This window comes from Rattus norvegicus, chromosome 13 (genome assembly GCF_036323735.1).
Source record: "Rattus norvegicus strain BN/NHsdMcwi chromosome 13, GRCr8, whole genome shotgun sequence".
In the NCBI taxonomy this organism is placed as follows: domain Eukaryota; kingdom Metazoa; phylum Chordata; class Mammalia; order Rodentia; family Muridae; genus Rattus; species Rattus norvegicus.
Window position 1 is genome coordinate 41,666,316 of NC_086031.1, and position 25,569 is coordinate 41,691,884.

Sequence of the window (25,569 nt, forward strand, 5' to 3'; positions counted from 1 at the left end):
CTTTAGAACGGCCAGAAAGGTCACTGTGCTTTCTCCAGTCTATTCTTGAAGCCTTCAATTAATTGCACTCTCAAAAACTCAATATTTTATTGCTGGTAGGAATTCCGCCCCTGCCTCATCCCCGAGGCTGTGGAACTTTTACTCCCTTCTCTTCGTGCAGAAAGAGTAAATATCAGTGAGCAGACTGGCTCCTGCCTGAAGAGTAAAACATCAGAAACGAAATAAATCGAAAAACTAAAAGCTCTGGAGATTTTAGGTAGTCAAGACGGAATAGGAAGCTGGGTGTGGTCAATTATGCCTATCGTTTCAGTACCTGGAAGCTAAGGCAGGGGGATCACTGCGAATCTGAGACCAGTATGAGTTACATACTGAGTTTCAGACCAGCACAGGCTACAACGGGAGACCTTGTCTCAGATCAAGCAACCATTGAACCAGAGCCTCCAAAATGGTGGAGAATTCTTAATGCTCATCACAGTTACTTTCCAGGCATTTGTGTGAACTGGTATGAACGCCACATACCAGAGCCAAGAGGTCGTCCACTGTCACTTCCTGCTGACAATACAGCTTTAGAGTCACTTCTATGACTTAAAGTGTGTGTCCAGAAAAAGTTAGCCACTGTACGCAGGGATAGCTGGAGAGGCCAGGGATGATCTATCCTTAGAAGAGGCAACAAGCCAGTATAGTAAACTCACACTGAAGATCTGCCTTGAGGCAAGTTGAGATATGGCCCTGGCTAAGAGCTGGAGTCCACAATCAAGAAGGCCAGGAATTGATATACACTCTACTTCTTGTTAGTTACAGGGTTTCAACTAAGTTCCATAGATCTCATAAGTCATTAAAATCCCTATACTAAGAGGAGCTGATAAGCAACCTCCAAGCCCTATTGTAAGAGTAAGTGTGATTGTGTATGTAGAGCCCTTATGACTGGACCTCGTACAAAGGTTCTTGTCAAATGGTAGCTGGGAAAGGGCTCAACTGGCCACTAAAACTGCTTTCTAAATGTAGAATGGGCAACAAAAAGGGGTTTGGTAAATGCTAAGTTCTTAAAAAATCCCGATTCTATGTGACTCTATTTGTTAGTTTTGCATTGACAGAATATTTAACAGACAGCTTAAAGGAGGAAGCTTTACCTTGCCTCACGGCTTGGTGGCAGGAGCGTGAGGCATCATAAAGCAACAAGAAGCAAGGTTAGCCAACAGGTGAGACAGGGCAGCGTGACCCAATATGAGGCACTGTGAAGGAGCAGAGCTCGAGGTAGAGTGTGCAGAGCATGAGGCAGATGCCTTAATTGGAGTTGCTATTACTGGAAAAACAAACAAACAAACAAACACCATGACCAAAAAGCAAATTGGGGGAGAAAGGGTTTATTCAGCTTACACTTCCACATCACTGTCCATCACCAAAGGAAGGAAGGACAGGGAAGAATCCTGGAGGCAGGAGTTGATGCAGAGACCATAGAAGGATACTACTCACTGCTTGTTCCTCATGGCTCACTTAGCCTGATTTCTCACAGAACCTAGGACCACCAGCCACTGTGGGCTGGGCCCTTACCCACTGATCACTAATTGAGAAAATGCCTTCAAGCTGAGTCCTGTGGAAGTATTTCCTCAACTGAGACTCCTTCCTCTCGGATAACTCTGGCTTGTGCCAAGTTGACACACGAAAGCAGCCAGTAGTACACAGAGTGTGAGGCGGCATGAGGAGACTGAGGTGGGCGAGGGATTGTTTGGAATCAGGGAAGAGAAGTGTGAGATTGATATGATTTGGTACGAAAGCGAGTGGGAAGCAGCAGTGTGGGAGGCAGCATGAAGCTTTGCTAATCAACTTCCTGCCAACCAAGAAACAGAGAAAGGAGGCCAGAGCCAGGGACCGGTATAACCTTCAAAAGCCTACCCCAGGCCTATCCTAAAGGCCCTTGGTCTTCTAATAGCATTGCAAACTTAGAGCAAAGCCTATGGAAGACGTTTCAGTTATTCAAGCCTGAACGGGGACTTCAAAGACCAGAGAACCATTAGAACTGACCTTGAGAAGAAAGACTCTCCAAACGATGGCAATTTAGACACAGGGCTGTCTACAAAGAAGGCCCCTTCCCAGCCCCCTGAGTCATGGCCAGTGTCACAGAACTGAAGAAGTGGTGTCATTAGCATGATGATCTGATCAGAAAGCAATGAGACCTGCTCACAGCTAAGGACACAATCTTACAAGTCGTATCTGTCCTATGAAACACACACACACACACACACACACACACACACACACACAAGGCTATCTTTTGCCATTTAAAACTCATTCTCTAATAACATTGTCTTTATGGAGAGCTAAGCCTCCGCTTTTCAGGACACTGGTACATCAGTATCTTTTCGGTTCTGAGACCCTCTCCCTTCTTCTAAAGCAAAGAACGACCTGGGATTATGTTCAAACTCTTACAAAATGATAATATGCATATTACTCTTTCCCAGAGGCGGGGGGATGCAGAAAATCTCCTTTCTCACGAAACAAAGACTATTTTCCATCTACAAATGCTAAACTATAAAATTAATTCATAGAAATGCCAGGAACCATCATGGATAAAGGCATGAGGGAAAATGTGGCCAGATAAGAAATACAAACTCTGTGGTTTTATGAAAAGACTGAAGTTGTGGTGAGGGGGCAGCAAAAGTGGCTGTGAAGAGTTGACCACCAAGCTTCACAACTTTGTGTGAGCTTACTTCTGGAAAAGCTGAGAGAGCCATCAAGAAGACGTAGTGCAGCAAGACTCTTGGATTTTATATTAAAAGAGTAATTATTTGGGTGCCCAAGGAAAAAACTCGTCACCTTGGAGAGAAAGAAAATGGGGCTTCTCACCAAACATCGCCAGCCATGCTCTGTGCCATGATACCATGGAGTGATACGTTTAAGGTATTTAGGAAAGAAAATGTGAACTGAGGATTTTTATACTCAGCTCAGGTGCAAAGGCCACAGTGGCAGGTGGGGACAAGTGCTAGTGTGCCAAGGGATCAGGTAATATTGTTCCAGTGAACTCTCCCTGTAGGGAAAACAAGAGTTCTCAGGAGAGCCATTTCTGTGCTGATCGGCAGGCCTAAGATTAAACGATGGCGCTAGGGAAACGATGGTGTCTACAGTGTCTATCTGATCTGACAATGTAGATGCTTGGTGGTGCTGTTACCAAGGAAGATGCACTGGCGACCAAATGAAAAATGACAGTGAATGAATGTACAAGAAAAGCTCATTGCAAATACATAAGCATAAATCCAATGTTTTCTTTATAGATAGACTGTTATTTCAAATGAGACGTGTAAAGGGAGGAGAGAGGAAACAAAAGAGTATCGCTGTGTGATAAAATTAAAACTAATATTAAAAAAGTGGGTTTTAAAAGCAGGCTGAAGGCAGAGCTCACCTGGTAGACAGCGTGGGTGGTGTTCGATTCCCAGCACTGCACAAACCTGCAGTCACAGCACTCAAGAGGTGAAGACAAAGAAGATCGTAAGTTCAAGGTCATCCTCAGGTGTATAGGGTTTAAGGTGAGCCTGGGTTAGAAACCCGATGGGCAAAAAAGAGGAAGGGGGTGACCATGAATCAGAAGAGCGGAGGCTCCCAAGCCACTCAGCTGAGCTGCCGTTGAGTCTGAGATTACTCCATAAAGCTGGTAAGCCCAAGACGAACAGATCGCCAACGGACACCAATAAGTCATCTTACTCCATTTTCACAAACCTTAACCTGTCACTGCATCTGCTGCCAAACGGTTTTGTAAGAAACATCACAGTTCTGGCTGAAGCTCCTTGTCTCAGGGTCTGCCCGGTCCCTAAATTATCCGCTTGCGTGAGTTTGCTTGTCATATTGGTCCCATACTTGTCCCATTGTCGACTTCCGTATCCACAAGCACCATGTCGTGCTGTCTAGGAGTATGCAGCTGGTAGAGGCTTGCAATTTCGTGCGTGTGAGTGCAGACAGGATGAAATTGTGTAGGGTGTGGCTGGGGGTTACAACTTTGGACTTGGGGATCATACTATTTAATGGGTGGGATTGAGTCAGAGATCTTATTTATAAATACTTACATTTACAAGCATCATATACAACAAAGGATTCCCTCCTGTACTCAAAACATGTGAATTTCCACAGAAAAGTGTGCCTAGACCCCAATTCTACCTTATCAATACAGAAGGGAATTTTTGTGTGTTTGTTTTATCCTGCAGTTTTAAAGAGCACTGACCCCTATCCCATGGGAAAGTAACAAGCCTCTAGATAAATAGTGCAGGCTTGGTTTTATTTAGACCTTTACCAAGAGCGAACCCAAAGGTTTACTCACCCAGGACAACCCCACTCAAAGTACTGCACACGTAAGACACAGACCGCCTGGTAGCCATTACATTCCTGACAGTCCACGAACATACCTTGCACACAGCATAGTTCTTCACAGTATCACACAGAGGAAGATGCCAACACTACGGGGTGACCATGCCCTTGCCCGTCTTAAGTCCAAGCTTAGCCTTAGTAGTCTTAACTTACTTGTCTTCATCAACACAGTCATGACGAGCATTTAGGAGCTCAAATATACCCCCCCCTTTTTTTTTCAAAAATTGCCTTTGTTTTTTCTCATTATACTGTATTTAGGAAACAACATTATTTTTGGTGGTGTGTATAGACAGAATTTCGTGTTCATTTTAAGATAGTAAAAATGGATAGACTAAAGACTGCTGCTAAGCATACACGCACTGTTTGAAGGCAGGAGGAATGGCTCAGATTTCCTGCTAATGGGCCCTGTCTCCCTCCTAGTCTTTGCTGTTACAGACTAAAGTGCTAGGGGAATGTGCTTGTTGTGCAAGTATGGGGACTTGGGGGGTGGGATCCCCAACTCCTGTGTGAAACTGGAGAGGCAGAGACAACCAATCTAAACAGCAGCCTAGGTTCTGTGAGAGACCCCTAAGCTCCCTCATTAAAAATCAATAATAGTAAAGTATAAAGTGATACAGGAAGATACTGGAGTCAGCCTCTAGCTTCTTATATACACACACAGGCACACACATACACACACATCTATTGCACATACACACATACATCTACTGCACACACACACATCTACTGCACACACACAAGCACACACACATCTACTGCACACACACAAGCACTCACACATCTACTACACACACACATCTACTGCACACACACACATACATCTACTTCACACACACACATCTACTGCACACACACATCTACTGCACACACACAAGCACACACACATCTACTACACACACACATCTACTGCACACACACAAGCACACACACACATCTACTGCACACACACACATCTACTGCACACACACATCTACTGCACACACACATCTACTGCACACACACATCTACTACACGCACACATCTACTGCACACACGCACATCTACTACACACACACACACACACACACACACACACACATACATACATCTACACAGCAACTACAAGTGCAACTACATCTTGTACCTTTCCTTAGCTATAGTTGAATGGGCTGTGTGAGTGTTTCTAACCAGTGGCTCATCTCTGTGTTTTACAAGATGTTTTCTGTTTGTAGCTAACTTGATCGGTGTATACTTTAGTTATGTCAAAACGTCTTTCTGCCATGGCCTGGCTGTGCATGACCTGGGCATCTATCCAAAAGACTCCATGTAAATGAGACACTTTCATGTCCACATCCAGCCCCTGAGCAAAAACTGGAGAAACTGGCCTCCTCACAAGCATCCCTCATATGTTTGCTCCCACTCACACAAATGCACACATATAAAACAGAAGCAAACAGGAATAAACAGACATTAGATCCAAAGAAAATAAAACCATTTTTTGAGAAAAAGGCAATTAGCTCAGTCTGGGGACCAGAGTTCAGATCCCAGCAAGCCAGGCAATTCTTGTAACTCCAGCTCCAAGTGACCTGACTCCCTCTTCTGGCACACACACACACACACACACACACACACTCACACACATACACTCACACACACACATATACACTCACACACACATATATATATTCACACACACTTATACACATAAATACACACTCACACACATACACATATATTATACTCACACACAATCATACACAATACATACTCACACACTCACACACACTCATACACACTCGCACACATACACACACATATACACTCACACATACACATACACTCACACACACTCATACACATAAATACACACTTACACACATACACTCACACTCACATACACTCACACACACATATATACTCACACACACTCATACACACTCACACACAAACACAGAAACACACTCACACACATACATACACACATACACACAAACACATATTCACACACATACAGTCATGCACACTCAACACACTCAACACACTTGCACACTCACATACCCTCACAAATGCACACTCATATACTCACAAACACACAATCACATAGACACATATATGAATAAGTATAAATGCCTTTTTGTAAAAGAAAGAAATAGTCATGTTTCAGGATAACTCCATGGGCAGGATTCTACAAGGCCAACAAGGGGAGTAGGGATGGTTCTGTGAGAACAGAGCTTCCAGATGCCAGCATGTTTACGTGGGCACAGACAGATTTAAGAGTAAATTATCCAAGGGCCGTAGTCAAACACACTTTTGATCTCAGCACTAGAAAGGCAAAGGCCGGCAGATCTCTGTGAATTCAAGGTCAGCCTGGTCTACAGAGCCCTGGTCTACAGGATAGCCTGGGCTACACAAAGAAACCCTGTCTTGAAAAAATGAAAAATGGCTGGGGGTAAAGGGAGGAGGAGAGAGAGAGAGAGAAGGGGAGCAGAGGAGACATGAAAGAGAAAGGATGAAGCCTGTTGAAGTTCTTGTTTCAGAATTGTGTGCATATTTAAGTTTCAGGGGAAAAAATAGCCAGGTGTACCAAGTCGTCAGCCTGAAACCATGTGTACAACCCGAGTTCTATCCTCCAAATCTACACAGTGCAAAGAGAGAACTGAACCCCACACTTTGTCCCTGACCTACACACACACACACACACACACACACACACACACACACACAAAGTTAATAAGGAAAATATAGCCACTCCCTCAGCTGCTAGTGTAGTGCACCACTACACTAGGACCATAGGACCGAGCTCCACTGGGAGGGGCTTCCTGTTCAGGTTACACCTGCCTTTCCGTCGTCCATACCAAAAGCCAGTGGGTCTCCAGTTGGGGAACTCTGCCAAGGCCAAGCTCAGCCTCCAGGTTCTACCGATGAGCCTCCAAGGCAACAGCACTACAATCAGACTTCTCCCACCATGCGCCTGCCTCCCCAGCTCCCTCCCAGCTGTTACTCCTGTGTGCGTGTACTTGCATGTGTGCGTGTGTGAGGGTACACCAGTGTGTGAGTAAGTGTGAACAAGCAAAGGGACCCAGCCGTTGTTCCTCAAGTTCTGTCCACCTTGGTTTTGTTTTGGGTTCTGTCTGTCTGCCTGTCTGTGTGTTTGAGACAGGATCTCTCGCTGTCCTGGAACTCTAATTCGCCTAGGCTGACTGGCCAGTGAACACCATTGACCCACCTGTCTCCCTTTCCCCAAAAAATGCCCCCACATCTGGCTTTTTAATTGTGGGCCTTGGGAATTGAACTCAGGTCCTCATGCTTGCAAGGCAAGCTCTTGCTCTACGGAGTGGGCCACCCCTCCATCCCCCAGCACTTACTCTTGAGTGCCAGCCCCAGCCCCCAATAAGCCTCCAGTGTCAGTCAATGGAGAAGCTACTGGTTAGTCAACATGCTTAGAGGAGAGACTACTGAGTACAGTTCACCTGCACATGCTTGTTGCTTTCCTTATTATTATAAACTAACCCAACCACAGAAATCCTGGCTACAGCACGTATTCAGAAGGCTCCAACAGTGAACCTCAAGGACTCAGGTCTACTTCCCTGTCAATTAAGCTAAGCAGATTCCAAGTACAAATTTGAAAGAAGCCGGCCGGGTGGCTATAGATCTTAGTGAAAGGCTCCCTACTCTCACCCCTCCCTCTCAAAGCTGTACAGTGCCCAGGACTCCTCTCCCCTTTCCTTGAGCTAGTGGTTGTGGTTAGACCAGTCTGCTCTTTCACTGAAGGCAACACTCTTTTTTTTTTTATTTTTAATTTATTTGTGTTCTTTTTTTTAATGCATTAGTGTTCTGTCTGCATGTACACCTGCCTATCGGATCTCCTCATAGACAGATGTGAGCCACCATGTGGTTGCTGGGAATTGAACCCAGGACCTCTGGAAGAGCAGTCACTGTACTTTACCAATGAACCATCTCACCAGCCCCTACATTCTTTTTTCTAAGGTGTTCATTTCTCCCATCTGTCTTGGTGCTGCCCAAAGTGGCCAGGTTATGTCTCCTCAAAATTCATATGCTGAGACTCTAAACTCCTAATACCAGTACGTGGTATTTTATTGTATTACACTTATGCATGTGTGTGTGTGTGTGTGTGTGTGTGTGTGTGTGTGTGTGTGTGCACATAGGCACAATGTACATGTGGAGGTCAGAAAACAACTGGATGGATTTCGTGCTCTTTTTCCATCTTGTGAGTCCTGGAATTAAACTCAGATCTTGTGGCTGAAAGTGCCTTTACTCGCTGAGCCATGTCACTAACCCAGTGACAACATTTTTTAAATGTACTTTAAATAAGTCCTTTTGGCGTGTAGGTGTCATTTCCTAACAGAACAGCCATCCTTGGAGGAGGGAGAAACTAGGGCATGAACGTACGCAGAGTGAGGGCCACAGGGTGACTTGAGGAGAAGATATTCATCCATATACCGAGAAGAGAAGCCTTTGAAGAAGTTGCTTCCTGACCCACCTTCCTCTCTCAAACTCACAGCTTCCAACATGCCGAGAAGATGCAGCTTGGTCTAAGCCACCTCCATGTCTAAGTGTCTAAGTCTACCTGGGTACAAGGATATTGCCCTGTGCACTCCATGACCAATGTCCCTATAACTGAAACCCGTCACCTTCCCCTCTCCTCCAGGGCTCCCCCAGGATGGCTAGCCTCAGTTTCTTCACTGATATCTCCCGTGAGTGCCTTCTCCTGGGGGGGCAGGGTGGAGAAAATGGCTAGGAGGAGCTAATGACTGACAGTATTCTAGGATCAGTGTCCAACCCACAGCCTGTGGGCCACGCATAGTTAAACACAGCTAGGAATACGGCCCAACACAAAGTCATAAACATTACCTAAAACATTGTGAATTTTTTTTTGCAATATTTTCGTTGCTCAGTGGTATAGTTCTCAAGCGTGAACTTTGTAGATGACAATGCCGTATCACAAGGACAAACAGATAAATATGCTATGTATGACTAAGACAACCCCTGAGTGTGGAGTTGCCTTCTGCCTCAGCACCTGTCATTTCCTGTCTGTTTAGATCTGAGCTCTTTGGAGGACAGGCCACTCTCTCTTTTTCTTTAATTTCTTTCATTTAATTTTATATGCATTGGTGTTTTTGCCTGCATATATATATCTGTGTGAGGGTATTGGATCCCCTGGAACTAGAGTTACAGACAATTGTGAGCACCCATATGGGTAGCAGGAATCGAACCTGGGTCCTTTGGAAGAATAATCTCATGTTCTTAACTAGCTGAGTCATCTCTCTAGCCCTGACAGTTCTCTTCCTTAACGTCCTGTGTGGTACCCTCCCTGCAGAGAGCTCTCACTCATTAAGGACTGGAGGGACACAGTCACAGGCTAGAAGGAGGCATGGCCATTGGACATGGACAGTAGGCAGTGAAGGAGCACTTCTGACAGCTGGTGTTAGCCTTCGGGTTGACAGAATCTAGAATCATGTAGAAGATGGTCCCGTGGGAGGTCTGGAGTGAATGTCTTGATTATCCTAATTGATATAAGAAGACCCACAGTAACTGTAGGTGGGACCACCCCCTATTCAGGGGTTCCTGGATCAAATAAAGCAGAGGAATCTAACTAACCACTGGCAGGCGGTCCTCACTCTCTGACCCTTGATTCCGGAGGCAATGTGACCAGCTGTTTCAAGTTCCTGCCATTGTGATTCCCCTGCCATGGTGGACTGACTGTACCATGAACCAGAGCAAGGATGCTAAGACAAATATTTCCCCCGTTAGTTTTTTTTCTTTTTTTCTTTTCCTTTTTTATTAAGTGTGTGTGTATGTGTGTGTATGTATGTATGTATGTATGTATGTATGTATGTATGTATGTATGTATAGAAGCCAGAAAATGCCAGATCCCTTGAAGCTGGGTTACAGGTGGTTGTGAGCCACCTGACCTGGACGTTGGGAACTGAACTCAGATCCTCTCCAAGAGTAATAAACACTCTTAACAACTAAGCTATCTCCCCAGCACCCTCTAGTTTGTCCAAGAGGGTCTCATGGTCATTATGTAGCTTGAGGATGACCTTGTCCTCTGGCATTCATTCCTTTCCCTTCGGAGTACTGGGATTAGAGGCACCACACCATGCCCGTTCTGTCGTACTAGGAATTAAACTGAGGGCTTCCTTGCATTAGGCAAGGACTCTTTTGACTCAAGCCACATTTTCAGCCCCAAATCATATCCTTTATTGGGCTCTCACTCGCTCGCTCGCTCTCTCTCGCTCTCTGGCTCTTGCTCTCGCTCTCCACTGTCTCCATCTGTTTCTATGAGATGTCCTAACATCCCAGAATACAGCACAAGACCCTTTGAAGTCACATCTTGTCCAAGAGCTACACCGGAACTTCACCTTAAAGGGGCAGTTCTCAGAGGCCCAAGTCACAGGCTGGTCCATTAGGTAGAGCAGGAAACCTTTCCTCTTCCAGTTGGCTACCAAACACCAGTGCTCATAGACAGGGAGGCAGCCAGATAAGCCCTCCATCTCTCAAGGCAGCTCCTCTACTTCGGACTGGAGCAAGCAGATTAGGACAGGCCTGACAAGCACAGCTGAGAGCCCACCACTTGGCTCCCCTATGTATCTTTGGCTCTTGTGCTAATGTACCCTGGCCACACTTTAATTAAGGCTGTGTGCAGAGAGCACTGAGAATGGAGGCAGGACAGGCAGGCAGCTGCTGAAACCCCTCCTCCACTCGTGGTTGCAAACAGCAGCTCTTTGTGAGCTAGAAGCTGGGGAAAATGCACGCTCCTGTCAGCAGTGGAGGCCAGTCTCCCTCAGTGGAAGTCTAGAGCCTTCTGTCAGAGAGGAGGAAGGAAAGAGTTAGAGGCAGTCAGAGGAGGGGGGTCGTGCTCCTGAAACTACCCTGAAAGAGTCAACAAAGCCTGAGGCGCCTTAGATCCTGAGCCCTGAGCTAGCCACTATTCCTTTGTCTGGAATTCACGCTGAGAAACATAGTATCAATCCACTGTATCCACAGTGGCCTAAGCATGAGATGTCAAATTTACTGCGGCCAACACCTCCAGGTGAACTGCTTTAGGGACCAGAATAGGACTAGAGGAACCAGGCTCACAGCACTGAGGAGCCTGGATTACCACAGAAGCAGCCCTGTGGTGATCCTAGTGTTGTGTGACTGGGTCTTATCCTCAGTGTCCATTGGGAGAGGGGCACTTAAATCACTCTGGAAGGCTTCCTAGGAGAGGTGCTCTTTTTTTTTAACATTTCTATTTTAAGGGTTAAACAAAATCCAATATTAAGTGAGAATTTGGCAAGAAGACAGGTGTTACAGTATGCACCTGCCACCCAGCATGCCGGAAGCTGAGGTGAGAGGAGGAGGAGGATTTTGAGGCTGGCTTGAGCTACCTAGCAAGACTCTGTGTAAAGTAAAACAGAGGAGAGGAGATGACTCAGTCAGAAAGGTGCCTGCTGGACAATCTGGATAAATAACCCCTTTGGATTCTCAGCATAGACATTTTTTTAAAAAATGGCATGTGTATGTCATCTTAGACAGAAGATCGGGACAGAGACAAAAGGATCACTTGAACACAATGGCCAGCCAGCCTAACCAAATAGTGAGATCCAGGTTCAGAAAAAGACTGTCTCAACAAGCACATACACACACACACACACACACACACACACACACACACACACACACACACACTTATACCCCAAAAGTAAACCAAATAGAACTAAATAAGGTACAGTATAATAAAAATAAAATGTCTAGAAGCCAGGAAGCAAGGCATCAAAGAGTAAGAGAAGTCTGTGGGTCTGAAGGCAGACAGCAGCTGCACCTGGGGACCACCGAAGCATCTGCTCACTGAAATCGCCCATAGCCGGGGGATGGGGAAAGACCAGTCCAAACGGGAAGCAAGAGCAAGGTCGTGGCAGGCCTCTCGGGACGTGGATCAGACTAAAATGCTGCTCTGTGTTCCTGAGCTGCCCAGGGTGGGCAGCCCAGAGGCAGGCCTGAGCATCAGTGGTGACATGACCACAAGACTAGGAAGGAAGGGTCCAGAGGCGGGAAGTTTTCAGGGCAAAGTTCCCAAAGCCAGTTTCTGCTTGGTTCTTACTTCCGTTTCCACCTCCCTGAAGCAGCCTCTGTAGTTATCACTCACAGAACACATTGACAGGGAAAAGTTATCCCACCAACACCCCCAGGATGTGGCTCGAGACTTCCTGCCCACAACCCCCTGAACTGCCTCATGGCCCAGGTCAGAGACAGCAAATGCTCCACTTAGAGGCTGTTGCTGTAGAGAAGCTCACGCTGTTTACAAGACTGGCAAGGAGAAGACAGCATATGGATCAGACATAGCAAGCAGAGGGCATGTGAAGGCACCATGCCTGGGCACGAACAGGAAGAGAAGAGCAGAGAGGAAGGTGCGGTGAGTGCCTCTAGGCTCATGAGTGGTTATCACGTGCACAAGAAAATGAATAGAAGACCAGCAAATCCAACAAAGGATTTCTGTTGAAGAAGCTCTTATGGACACAGGCACAAACGCCGGGGCTTCACAAACCACATAAACTGTGAGAAAGGGGGAGCCAAAAGGAGAAAATCAGCACCTAAGGAGATCTCCGCTAGCAGTTGTTAGGGTCAGAGCCTTAACAAGCAGGCTTAGCTACTCGTCCTCAGCAGGTCAACGCAACAGATAAGTAATAGCGAAAAGCAGAAAGGAGGGATTTGTTCAACATAGCCACATTGGAAAAGGGAGCAAAGACATCCACTGACCCCCAAGACCATCTTCAAAGGACTGACGTAAGGCTTAGGTTTAAAGAGAAGGCAAGAACTACAAATAGTTAAACAGTCTGGGCCAAGGTGTGGTCCCGCCCCTCAATGTCCCATCATGCTCTGGGCTCCTTTCGCTCTGGAGCCATTCGCTCACGGTGCAAAAATCTCTTTCTAGGAAACAAGTCCTTCCTCTGACTGGTACCAGATTCCTGCTCTTTCCTTCTCTAGTAGGAGATTTCTGGAGAAGTCCCAATTTCTTGGAGTACGTGGTTTCAATAAGCTAATAACCGAAGAGAGGGGCACAACTTTCTCTTTAGGTCGTCTTTCTTCCAGTACAGTTATGCACCACGTTTAGGTGGTGAGGCCCTGCAGCTGGGGAGGGATCTCTGAGAAGGAATCCGTCCTGCGATTCCAAGCTACACCAAAGAGCACAGCTCCAGTCCTGCTGAAGTTCAAAGGGTCCAGGTTGGACCTTTAAAACCATTCTAAAGAGCCTAGTGGTGGTGGTCCACCACACCTTCAATCCCAGCAGGGGCAGGCAGATCTCTGTGAGTTCCAGGTCTACAGATCAAATTCCAGAACAGCCAGGGTTACACAAGGAAACCTGAGGGTTGAGGGGACTCACTTCTATGACATTAGCTGACTCTCAGTCCTCCTGCCTCAGCCTCACAATGCAAGGAATGCAGGTGTATATCAATGGACCCAGTAAGTTGTCTTGGTACTTTTCTATATGATCATGTATTCACTGAGGTGAGAGGACACCTTAGGAAGGTCCAAGACTTTTCTCCTAACCCAGATAAATTATACGCTCTTATTCTAGCTATCTCACTTCTGTTACCCTTGATATAGAAATTAAAAGCATATGGCGTCAAGATGGCTCAGTTGGCAAAGGGGCTTGCCGCCAAGCCAGAGCAGCTCAGTTCAGTTCTTCTTCCACACATGTACCATGACACACACGTGCACAAAAATTATAAATAAATGGGAAAGCTGTTGTCAGGGATGCATATAGAGTATATTGCTATGCTTAAAGGTCAAGAGTTTAAATTAAAATCAAATAGATTAGAATCTCTAGATATGGGTCTGGAGAGGTGGCTCAGTGGTAAAGAGCACTGGCTGCTTTTCCAGAGGACTGGGTTTAATTCTTAATTCCCACATGGCAGCTCACAATTATCTGTAACTCCAGCTCCAAGAGATCCAATACCTTCCCCTGCCCTTGGGCTGATGCTCCATGGTGCACCGGCATGGTACACAGACATAAATGAAGGCACATTTAAAAAAAATATCCCCACATATAAACAAGAATTCAATCCTATCAGAGATTTGATTTCCTAGTTCTGAAGTCTGCTATTGCACTCGATTTTTTTATGTGCATATATGTGCGATTGCACAAGTGTGTGTAGAACAAAGGACTTCAGATGTCGTTCCTCAGGCACCATGTGTTTTGGACTTTTTTTTTCTTGGTCTCTTTTTGAGATGGGACTCACTGTGTAGCTTTGGCTTCCGGAGCCTGCTATGTAAACCAGGCTGGCCTCAGACTCTCAGAGATCCACTTTCCTCTGCCTCCCAGATGCTCCAGTTAACTGGATGCACCCACACTAGCCCCATCTTATTGAGACAGGGTCTCTCACTAGCCTAGAGCCCACCAAGTAGGCTAAGCTGGCCAGCCAAGGAACCCCAGGAGTCTGCCCGTACCCACCTCTCAGGCACTGATACTGCAAGTATGCACCACCACACCAGCTTGCTTGTTTGTCCGTTTGTCTGTCTGTCTGTTTTTAACATAGATCAGAGACTCAGATCCCCATTCCTTTAGCACTTCACCGAGTGGGCCCTGTACTAAAATTCTAAATGAGCTTTTTTTCTTGAGATCTTGGTTTGGGGTGCTTTCAGTTTAGGGGGCTTTGTTCTTTAGCTGGAGATTGTTGTGATTTTTTTTCTGCTCTAACAGAACTGTGTATCTGTGATGGTTGGAGTTGTCAGGTGGACAGAATCGAGATTCACCTTGAGGACCAGCGTCTGGACTTGCCTGTGGGAGATTATCTTGATTGTGTTAGCTGAAGTGGGAAGACCTGCCCACCGTGGGTGTCATCATTCCCTAGGTAGGGATGCTACACGGAACAAACTGGAATAAAGGAGCTAATGCTGGAAGCTTGATTCCTGGCTGTGGATGCAATGAGACCAGATGCCTTACACCCTGGCCACTGTGGCTTTACCTCCATAATGGTTTATACCCTGGAACCACACACCAAAATAAGCCCTTTCTCTCCGAAGCTGCTTTAATCAGAAGATCCGATCACATCAGGAAGAAGAAATGAAGGCACCATCTCAGAAAAAAAAGGTCGTTTCCTTAACATTGTTTCTAACGTATCTTCATTCCCCACAGAATAAGCAGGTATCTAGTCCCTAAAAATTAACTTGTGCTCAAGCCTCAAAATCAGAGTCAGAATACATTTTCTCCATTTTAACACAGACATCAACGTTGCCAAAACCCTGAGTTTTCAAGGCTGAACTTTCATTCTCTCTCTGACCTCATTATTACAACAGATCTGTTTTCATATCAGTTCATAAGAAGATTGATATTTTTTCATGCTGCCCATTATACGCCAAATCTATTTTAAAACCAATCTAGGACTCTCTCTGAATTATTCCAAGACGCATTACCATATTTTTATATTGATGCTTCAGCACGTCCAGATCATTATCTCACCAAGTATTATCAAAACCAGTGCGTGGGGAAGATGGCACGGTCCATAGAGTACTTGCTATGCAGGCATGAGAGCGTTAGCTTGAATCCCAGGCGCCCACATAAAAAGCTTAGTGTGGCTTTGGGTACCTGTAACCCCAATACAGTGCAGGGTGTGGAATAGGAGTTAGAAGGGTTTGCAGGTTGCCAGTCCAGCTCCAGGTTCAGCGAGATACCCCATCTCAAGGGAGCAAGGTGATGAATGATGGCACAGACGGCCTCTCTGACCACTGCAGCATGCGTCAGCATGTATCTACACACGCACACTGAAGCTACTCTAGTTTAAATAGGGCAAAATATGATTTTTCTACTCTGTTTTGGAGTTTAACTAAATCAGAAGCAGTAAGAGGCACACTCACAAACGAAACAAAAAAACATAGACTAGAACACCGGTCATGATAAACAATACAGTGTCGTCCACAATTCGTAAGCAATAGTTGCTGCTTTTGCAAAGGAGCTGAGTTCAGGTCCCAGCACTCATGTCCCACAGTGTGGCTTGTAACTCCAGGCAGCTCCCTGCCCTCTTCAGGCCTCCTGGGCTGTACAGACCCCAAATGGACGCACATACATAGCCAATAAAGGTGAGTCTTTTTAAAGGAAGTTAAAGTGTTTTAGTTCAATAGTCTTGCTTTAAAGGAATAAGGCGGTTTTCGAAAGAAAAAAACAAGAAGCCCTTCCACAAAGCCATGCTCCGGCCTCATGCGGATGTTTTCCTTGGAAAGAAATGAAACATTTTTAGCACAATCCACCTGATTGGTTATTACAAGTGAAGCCCCCGTTTCCCCATTTGTCCGAATTTTCCCTGTTACATGACTTAAGCGCATGGAATGTAACACTATCACTGCAAAGTCCAATGGTCATTCACGTTCTTATTCCAACACCCTGAAAATGATGCCCTGGCAGCTTTCCAGGGCACAGGGAAGTGTCTGAGGAACCATTATCTGGTGTATAAATCACCCCCTCCAACCCCTTCCTCTTTTCTTCACATATGTAAATTACCATGTCTGATCTCCAGTGCCCCTACCAGCCACAACAACCAAATTACCCTCAAGGGACATCCACTGCCTTGTTATTTTGGTCTCAGTATTAAGAAGGGGGAGGTGAGGGGAGAGAGAGAGGCTTTTATATTTTTTCAGAAGTCAGAATTCTTCCTGATTAGATTTCTGGATCACTGGTAAATGTTTAGGGAATCTAAAATGTATTGTTTCTGTACTCTGAATATTTGGGTCTCTTTTTTTTTTTTCAGAGCCAGGCTACTGTACAGTGTCTCTAATATAAATTATCTCTAATAGTATATGCTGAGTTTTGAAGGGAGCATTCGGTCAAATTCTAACCCCGCCCCCTTGGGATCCAGCCCCTACTTCCAGCAGCAGAGAATTTTAAACAATTCACACACAGCCATGTCACCTAACGTCCATGGTCCATTTTTCCCTCTACCCTGGGGCACCTTGTAGGACGCTTAGCACTTAGAACACAGATTTTCCTTTTTATCAAAATAATTATAAAACACAATTTAATAAACGCATTCCCCTTTTCTCCACCATTGGGGAATAAAAGGAGGTTAAAAACAAAAAACAACAACAAAAATGTCCAATCCCTACCAAGGTTGAGCTGTAGCTTATGTGTCGATCACTGCATGATAAATAAGAATAAACAGCACATGCATGTTTCATAAGCTGTGAGGGTCGGTGGAGAAAGCCCACCACAGGGATTCCTGATTCCCAAACAGGATCATCTACAGACAGAAATTGCTTCCTTTTCATGGCATCTCAGAGTTGTAAGATATTATTTTATTTTCGTGCACTAAAACCCCGAAAGAAGGCCCTTCCATTTTTCTTTCATTAAAATTGTACATGTGATTTTACTCCTGACCTCGCACAGACACACAGCCAAGAGGGAAGGGAGAGAGCTTGCTGCAATATTGAACTCATCTAGTTGCATTAGGCTCAAAATCCAAATCTCCCGGATGTGTCTCTGTCATGTCAGCCCGAGCTGAAGGCATCTGCCAAGAGACTATTTTCACTATTCGGCTGGTGCCAGCCGGAATCCACTTCCACAAACCTGCATACTGATGAGAACTGAAGCTCTCAGTTATTTCTCTCCGTTTCTCTCTCATACCCTCTCCCCTTTGCAGAGGAGTGAAGCCGTTTTACTAATTCATGAGTACCCTGACGATCCGACCATCTAAAAAAAAAAATTTTTTTTTACTCATCAATAACAGCCAACTAAAAGCAAAGCAATTTCCATGGAGGTTGGAGGGGAAGGCCGGCAATGGGTGAGTATTGATTGGCAAGACTCCCTGATACTCACTGAAGGCGGCCACTGCCAGGGCCAGGGTGACAATAATGGACAGCCAGGATACCCACAATGCCTTCTTCCTGTAGTTCTGGGCTTCGTGAGGTTTCAGCCGGGTGCTGCTTTCTAGTAAACCTGATAGAAACAGGGAGGACACAGAGTAAGGGATTTCCATAAGGCAGAACACACACCCCAGAGCTATAGCATCTCATCCCAAGATTGCAAAACCACAGCCTGTGAGCTGAGATGTGTTTTGTCTGGCCCACAATGTGCTTTCACAATTAGAAGATTGCACATTAAAAACAAAACAAAATTATCAAATGTTCTGGCACCCCTTATAAAACAACAGGTCCTGAAGGTATGGGATAAGTGTTTCTATGGGGCAACAGAAGCTCTATGAGTTAGAGGAGTTCCACATACCTTACTCCTGAGGTCACACCAAGCCATTTTTTTTTTGTCCCCTGCACTAAGTCACTTGAGTTAGTAGAATTTCCTCTTCCTAACAAAGCCCTTCCATTAGGAAAGAACTGTGGTAACTGATTAGGCATTTGGGCTCCTCAGCTCTGAGCACTGATCCACTAGTACAGTCCCAACAGCAGTGTCAGATTTTATACAAACCAAAGATTGGCAGACTGTACGAAGGCCCACGCTGAACCAACTTGGCAACCAGCAGCCACAGGCCCAGATTACACAGCATGTTTTCTCCTTCCTCTGTATGAAGCCCACATTAATCAAATAACTGATTGGCTAATCAATTAATTAAAGAATGTTAAACTCTCTCAGGGGTCTAAGGAGATAGCATGAGGACCTGAGTCTGATTCTCCCTATGAAATAGACATGGTACTACAAGCTTGTAATTTCAGCACTTGGGAAACAGAGACAACCAGATGCCTGGAACCTACTAGCCAGTCAGTACACCCTACCTGGTGAGTTCCAAGCCAATGAAAGACTGTCTCTAGGTGTATAGCATTCCTGAGGAAAGACTTCTGAAATTGAACTACACCCACATTTGCACACACACGGATACACACACACACACACACACACACACACACACACGATCAGAATATGGAAGTACAGTAACACTGCTAAAGCCAGAGCTAGCTCTGTAGGAAGGCTGTAAGTACAACAGGTTTATTTATCTCCCATGCTTTGCACATAAGGAGCCCTTTTCAAGGGCATGAATCTGTGACAACTAGCCAGCAGTGCCCACTTAAACTTCTTCAGATTCTTCTTTCTTACCCTTTGAGAATAAAATTGTAAGGGTTGAGGACGGCTTAGTGCTTAAGAGCACATATAGATCTTGCACTCAAACTCAAGTTTGATATCCAGCACCCACATCAGACAGCTCACAACTACCTGTAACAGATACCAGGGCATCCAATACCCTCTGTCCTCCTCATATGCACACACACACACACACACACACACACACAAATAAATAACAATGATAAAAGTATTTTAAAAGAATAAAATTATAACCAGGCAGTGGTTATGCATGCCTTTAATTCCAGTACCTGGGAGGCAGAAGCAGGCAGATCTCTGAGTTCCAGGCCAGTCTAGTATACCAGTATACCAAGTGAGTTCCTGGACAACAATATATATATATATATATGTGTGTGTGTGTGTGTATGTATATGTATATGTATATGTATATATATATTGCACATATATATATATTGCGCATATATATACATATATATATGACCTGGTTGGTCTTGGAAAAACCAAAAGGAGGAGGGAAGAGGAGAAGAAGAAGAAGAGGAAGAGGAGGAAGAGGAGGAAGAGGAGGAAGAAGAGGAAGAGGAGGAGGAGGAGGAAGAGGAAGAGACAAAGACGAGGAAGAAGAAGAGGAGGAGGAGGAAGAAGAGGAAGAGGAGGAAGAGGAAGAAAAGGAAGAGGAAGAGATGAAGATGAGGAAGAAGAAGAAGAGGAGGTGGAGGAGAAGGAGAAGGAGAAGAAGAAGAAGAAGAAGAAGAAGAAGAAGAAGAAGAAGAAGAAGAAGAAGAAGAAGAAGAAGAAGAAGAAGAAGAAGAAGAAGAAGAAGAAGAAGAAGAAGATTGCATGTGCCATTTCTTGGTTGCCAGGGGGCTGAATTTTCAGTCATGTATCTATACAAGTAAGAGCCAGTTTGCCAACTCTGGCTACATAATGTGTCTCTCAGATATTGCACAGTCTCATCTCAGTATCTATAGACAGTGGTGAATAGGTAGATAAAGCTTAGGCAGCATTTGTAAAATGTCACAGTATGCAATGTATCACATATTGCACACCATTCATTTATCTGAATGACCACCACTGTAGGAGCAGAAAGGACAGGAACACTCTTCCTCTGTAATTAGGGTGACAGACATACCTATGGGACAGGTTAACAGGGTAAAAAAATGTAACAAACGTATTAAAACAAAGATCCGTGATGGGTTCGAGGTGTAGCTCAATCAATAGAGAACTTGCCTAGCGTGCATGAAACCCTAGGTTCAATCCATAGCACTGTAAGAACCAGACAGGGTGATGAATGCCAAAATACCAGCATTTGGGAAATGCAGGTAGAAGATTCATGAATTCAAGGTCATCTTCAGCTACATAGGGAGTTTGAATGCATCCTGGGATGCATGAGATTCTGGCTCAAAAATCAGTAAGAACAACAATTAGGACCAGAGGAAAGGATGAAAGGAGGGAGGGAGCAGGGAGGGAGGGAGGGATGATAAGGAATGGGATCAGATAAAGGGGAAGAAGGAGAGGAGGGAGGAGGTTGAAAGAAAGAGGAGGATGGGGGAGGAAGGGGAGGGGTGAAGCAAGAGAGAGACAGACATAGAGAGGGACAGATCATCGATCCTATGTAACACGGAAGGCTTCAGGAATAAAGACCCAAAAGCCAAGGGGAGCTATTTTTATGCTCATATTCAATGAAAAATGCATATCCCTGTAGAGCTGGGATTAAATAAGAGATGAGTGAAGCACAGAAACTCAACAAGACTGGTCTGCTCCAAGTCTCTGTGTTTCCCGCAAGACACCAATGTGCTGGGTGTGGGTCAGGACCCCTTCTGGAGTGAGGTCTTTTAATCAAGTCACTATTAGAAAGGGCAGTCAGAGTTTCTGTGCCAAGTTCTTACACTTGAGGGTGGGTTGCATATAAAACAATAATTCTTGGGCTTATAGCCATCTTTGAGGCAGGAGGGTTGAAAGTTCTTTCCTATTGTTGTTTTTAACATTGGGGGGTGTGTATGTGTGTGTACACATGCTGAAGTGTGTGTGTGTGTGTGTGTGTGTGTGTGTGCACATGCTGGTGTGTGTGCAGGTGCACCTGCACATGTTTGTGCATGTGTGTGGAGGCCAGAGGTTACCCTCAAGTGTCGTTCCACCCGCCACTTACTTTGGAACAGTGTCTCTCACTCAACCTGGAGCTCACCCAATCAGCTTAGGCTGCTCTTCAGTGGGCCCCAGGGACGCTCCTTTCCCCACCTCATCAGCACTGGGGATACAAGCATCTGCCACCACACCCAGTCTCTTTTAATTGAGTTCTGGGGCTACAACTCAGGTCCGCATGCTTGCAAGCTTTTAAACAACTGCCCCGGAATCCTAGTTTCTATGGTTAGCCTTGAGGTGAAATGGGGACAGGAAGAAAAAGGACAAGGATGGGGCATGGGGGGGGGGGTGGAGGGGCTTTGCTTCTAAGGCCTTCTGGAAATCTTCTCAGAGTGTCCAGCATGCCAAAGTAGCATGCTTTGGGGAATCACTTTCTGAGCCAACACCACTGCTCAAAACCTGCATCCTGTTTAAAAAATAAAAATTAAAAAAAAAAAATTCTAGCAGCTGAGCATGGGTGGCACATGCCTTTAATCCCAGCACTCAGGAGGCAGAGGCGGGCCAATCTTTGTGAGTTCAAGGCCAGCCTGGCCTACATAGTATGTTCTAGGACAATCAGGGCTACAAAATAGGGAGACCCTGTCTCAACCCCATACCCAAAAATAATTCAACCAAGACTCGGCTGAACTAGCTCTGTCCAATCATCCTTGAACAGGTCTCAAGCACAGCAAGAAGAACGTTGGAGAAGGGCGTTTTGTGAGCAGGCAGGCAGCCCAGTAGATTCCGGAGTGAAGTCAGGTGGGAAAGGGAGCTTACATAGGTCCAGAGGTAAACGAGAAAGCAAGCAGAAGTCATGAGTCCCCGTCTTCACCACTGCACCGGGAAACCATCCTCAGACTTTCTTCATTAGTTCAGATGGAGCTGCAGTTGTAGCTAAGTTGGTGCGGTGTTTCCTGCCACTCACAGGCCAGGGGTTCTAATCCCAGCACCGAATAAAGCAGGCATCTGTGATCCCTCCGGAGGTGGAGGGGATGATCAGAAGGTCCAGATCATCCTCAGTGTAAGTGAGTCTGAGGACGGCTTAGGCTATGTGAGACCTCGACTCCAGATAGTGAATAAATAATTGTATTTGGGTGGGAAGAAGACAGGCCTCTTTTCCTGACACATTCTGCTGTAGGTCCTGGTACCTTTGAATGATAACCAGACATCATCTTTCTCTACTTCTTCCTGAGCTCTAGGAAAAATATCTCATCTCTAACTGCAATCACTTGTGTGTCTAAGGGAAGCTATCACCTAGAATGAACAGGTTCCATACACCCCTAAAAACTCCCTTCCCACTTCCCAAATGAGTTGTTTTGTTTTTTAAGTCTTTCTATCTAGAGAAGTGGTTCAGGGGGTATGTAATTATATTCCAATTTGAAAAATTCAAAATAGAATAAAAGACTCCAAAAACTGGTGTTTAAGAGAAAAAAGTGAAATAAAATTTTAAAAGGAGTGGAATTTTAAGTTGACATAGTTTACAGAAAAAAAAGAATGGCAGAGAGTAATCAAGGAACACACACACACACACACACACACACACACACACACACACACTTTTTCTTTCATCCTAGCCCATTGGTTTCAGGAGAAGTGAAACTACACCAATTAAGTACCAGCTCAAACCAGGGGTTCATTTGCCAGGCAGTCTGAGAGAACCATTTCAGGAGGTTTGCCCAGTAGGGACACGATCCCTTTAAGAAGTTGGTTTACTTTTCCACAGAGACAGTCATGACTGTGTACACTCTTGCCCATTCTGCTGGGCAGCGTTTATTTCTCCTTCCAGAGCTGGCTGGTTTCAACAGCACACCTGGTCCTGACCACACCTAGGGGTGCTTCCCCTGGCCTCTCCCCACTAGGACCAACAGAGAGATTCAGGTGTCAGCCATAGGGGGCCGGATCACCTGCTGCAGTGGCTTCTGGGTTTTCTGAGCCAGTAGGACTGGAGGTCCTGCCCTAGATCTGACTTTCCTTGTGGCTCCCCTGTGAGATTGTAAAATTGAGGAGAGGGGGGAAAAGCATAAAGTCATTGTAATGGAAACGCTGTCCAAAAGAGGAAGGACTTTCCTCTTCCCGTGCAACTGTGCTAGCTCTTCATTTCCTTTCTAAAGATGCAGCTGAGGTGCCCAGGTGGTACCTGGGTGGGTAAAGTACTTGCTGCACAAACATGAGAACGTGAGTTCAAGCTGCAGAACCTATATAAGCCCCCAGGACTGGGGCATGTGCCTGGGTTCCTGGAAGCTCGCTGGCCAGCTAGTGGAATGAAGCAGTTTGGGATCACTGAGAGATTCTGTCCCCAAAATAAGATGACAACACTTGAGGACTGACACTTGAGGTTATCCCTGACCTCCACACATGTATACCCATGCACACACAAACAACATTTACAGAGATAGATGTATGCAGGGTTAATGATCTCTCCTCCTCCAAGGGAAGTAGAATGGGAAAGACACGCAAGGGCTCAGCTCAGAAATGACTAGAGATCTCCACACCGGCTCTTCTGCATCCACGCCAAATGCTTGCACGTGCTCACAAGCCACGGGAATGTGGAGGAATGGTGAGGGTTCAGAAAGCAGCATCAAACAGGCAGGAGCCATGCAGAACAGCCCAAGAGAAACTAAGACAGGGCTCAGGTCCCTGTGCAGTGTCGCGGCATCGCCACCCAACAGCTGGCTTCCATGGTGGAATTTTAACCTAAATTAAATCTCATAATGTGGATCTGACAATACCAAGAGACAGATCAACATAGTATAAAGGCAGGGCCAAACATCTGTGAAGATGCTATTTCTTAGTAGTCTGAACTATTTCTCATCGATTTCTCCTGGCCCAGAATTTGATGTGTAGCCCAGGCTGGCTATGGGCTCTCAGTGATCCTTCTTCAGCGTCTGTTTCCCAAGCGCTGGTGTTCTAAGGCCTGAGTCACCACACCAGGCCACTGAGCTTTAATTCTCTGCAGAAAGGTTGTTGTTGTTGTTTGTTTGTTTGCTTGCTTTGCTTTGTCTTTAAGATGGACAGCTAAAAGAAAGAGCTAAATAAAGCCATAACTCTGTAAGGTGGGGCCACAGCCTAAGGTTTGGGACAAAAATAGAGAAATAGATATTTAAAAGGGGAAGAAGAAAGCCTGAAGATTAATTGGCCTCCTCCCTCCATGTGTGTGTGTGTGTGTGTGTGTGTGTGTGTGTGTCTGTCTGTCTGTATATATATATGTGTGTGTGTGTGTCTGTATATGTGTGTGTCTGTCTGTCTGTATATATATATGTGTGTGTGTGTGTGTGTGTGTGTGTGTGTGTGTGTGTGTGTGCCTGCTTCCTGAACCACAGACTCAATCAGCTCTTACATCGATGATGGAACATTCTAAGCTAACTGGAATTCTGGGAAATAGTCCATTTCACTTCTAAGAAGAAAATGTCTCCAAAATTCCAAGCCACTAGGTTATAAAGCGACTCTCCTTTGGGAATCAGAAGCAATCTGCCTCAGGGTTCTACCACCTTGGAAGGAAGTCCTACACACACACACACACACATACACACACACATGCACACACACACACACACACACACACACACACAATAGTGTGGAATGTAGATGGGTAGCTAGCATGCCCATCCCCCACACCCTGTAGGGACTGGGCCTAGAAGAAAGCCACTGTATGCAAGGAGAGGAGGAGACCAAGGAGTTTTCCTCTTCCCCAGTTCCTGGATGTCACAACCATGAGCCATTCCCAAGAGACAGCAAAAAAATGGATATGGGTAAGATATAATAACACAAACATACAAAATATTACAACCAATCGCCCAGGCAGTCTTCTGGGTCTTCATTTATCGTTAACTCTTTCTTCGCAGCCAGGAATGGGTGGAACAAAAGAAATGTCACAGCGACTTTCAGCTAGCTCAAAATGGCATGGAACCCTGGGTTCTGTGGAAGACACGATCCATCCAAACAGAGAGGTCGTGTGTTATATGCAGGCGTCCACACAGCAATGGTTTATGAACAGTGAATGCGTTCAGGAGATGACATAATAGAAACTGAAGTTCATTTGAGCACTGACAGAAAACCTAAAGAATGTATTCAGAAGAGGTTTTTGTTTTGTTTTTGTT

At 45.4% G+C, this 25,569-nt stretch overlaps 1 protein-coding gene across 1 annotated transcript in view; it reads right to left on the bottom strand.

Moving 5' to 3' along the window:
- Tmem163 (transmembrane protein 163) overlaps positions 1-25,569 on the bottom strand; it is a 173,344-nt gene that overhangs the window by 145,721 nt on the left and 2,054 nt on the right. The window contains exon 2 of the mRNA NM_001110763.2: positions 18,143-18,262. Within this exon, the coding sequence (NP_001104233.2) occupies positions 18,143-18,262 (120 nt within the window). The remainder of the gene's footprint in view (positions 1-18,142; positions 18,263-25,569) is intronic.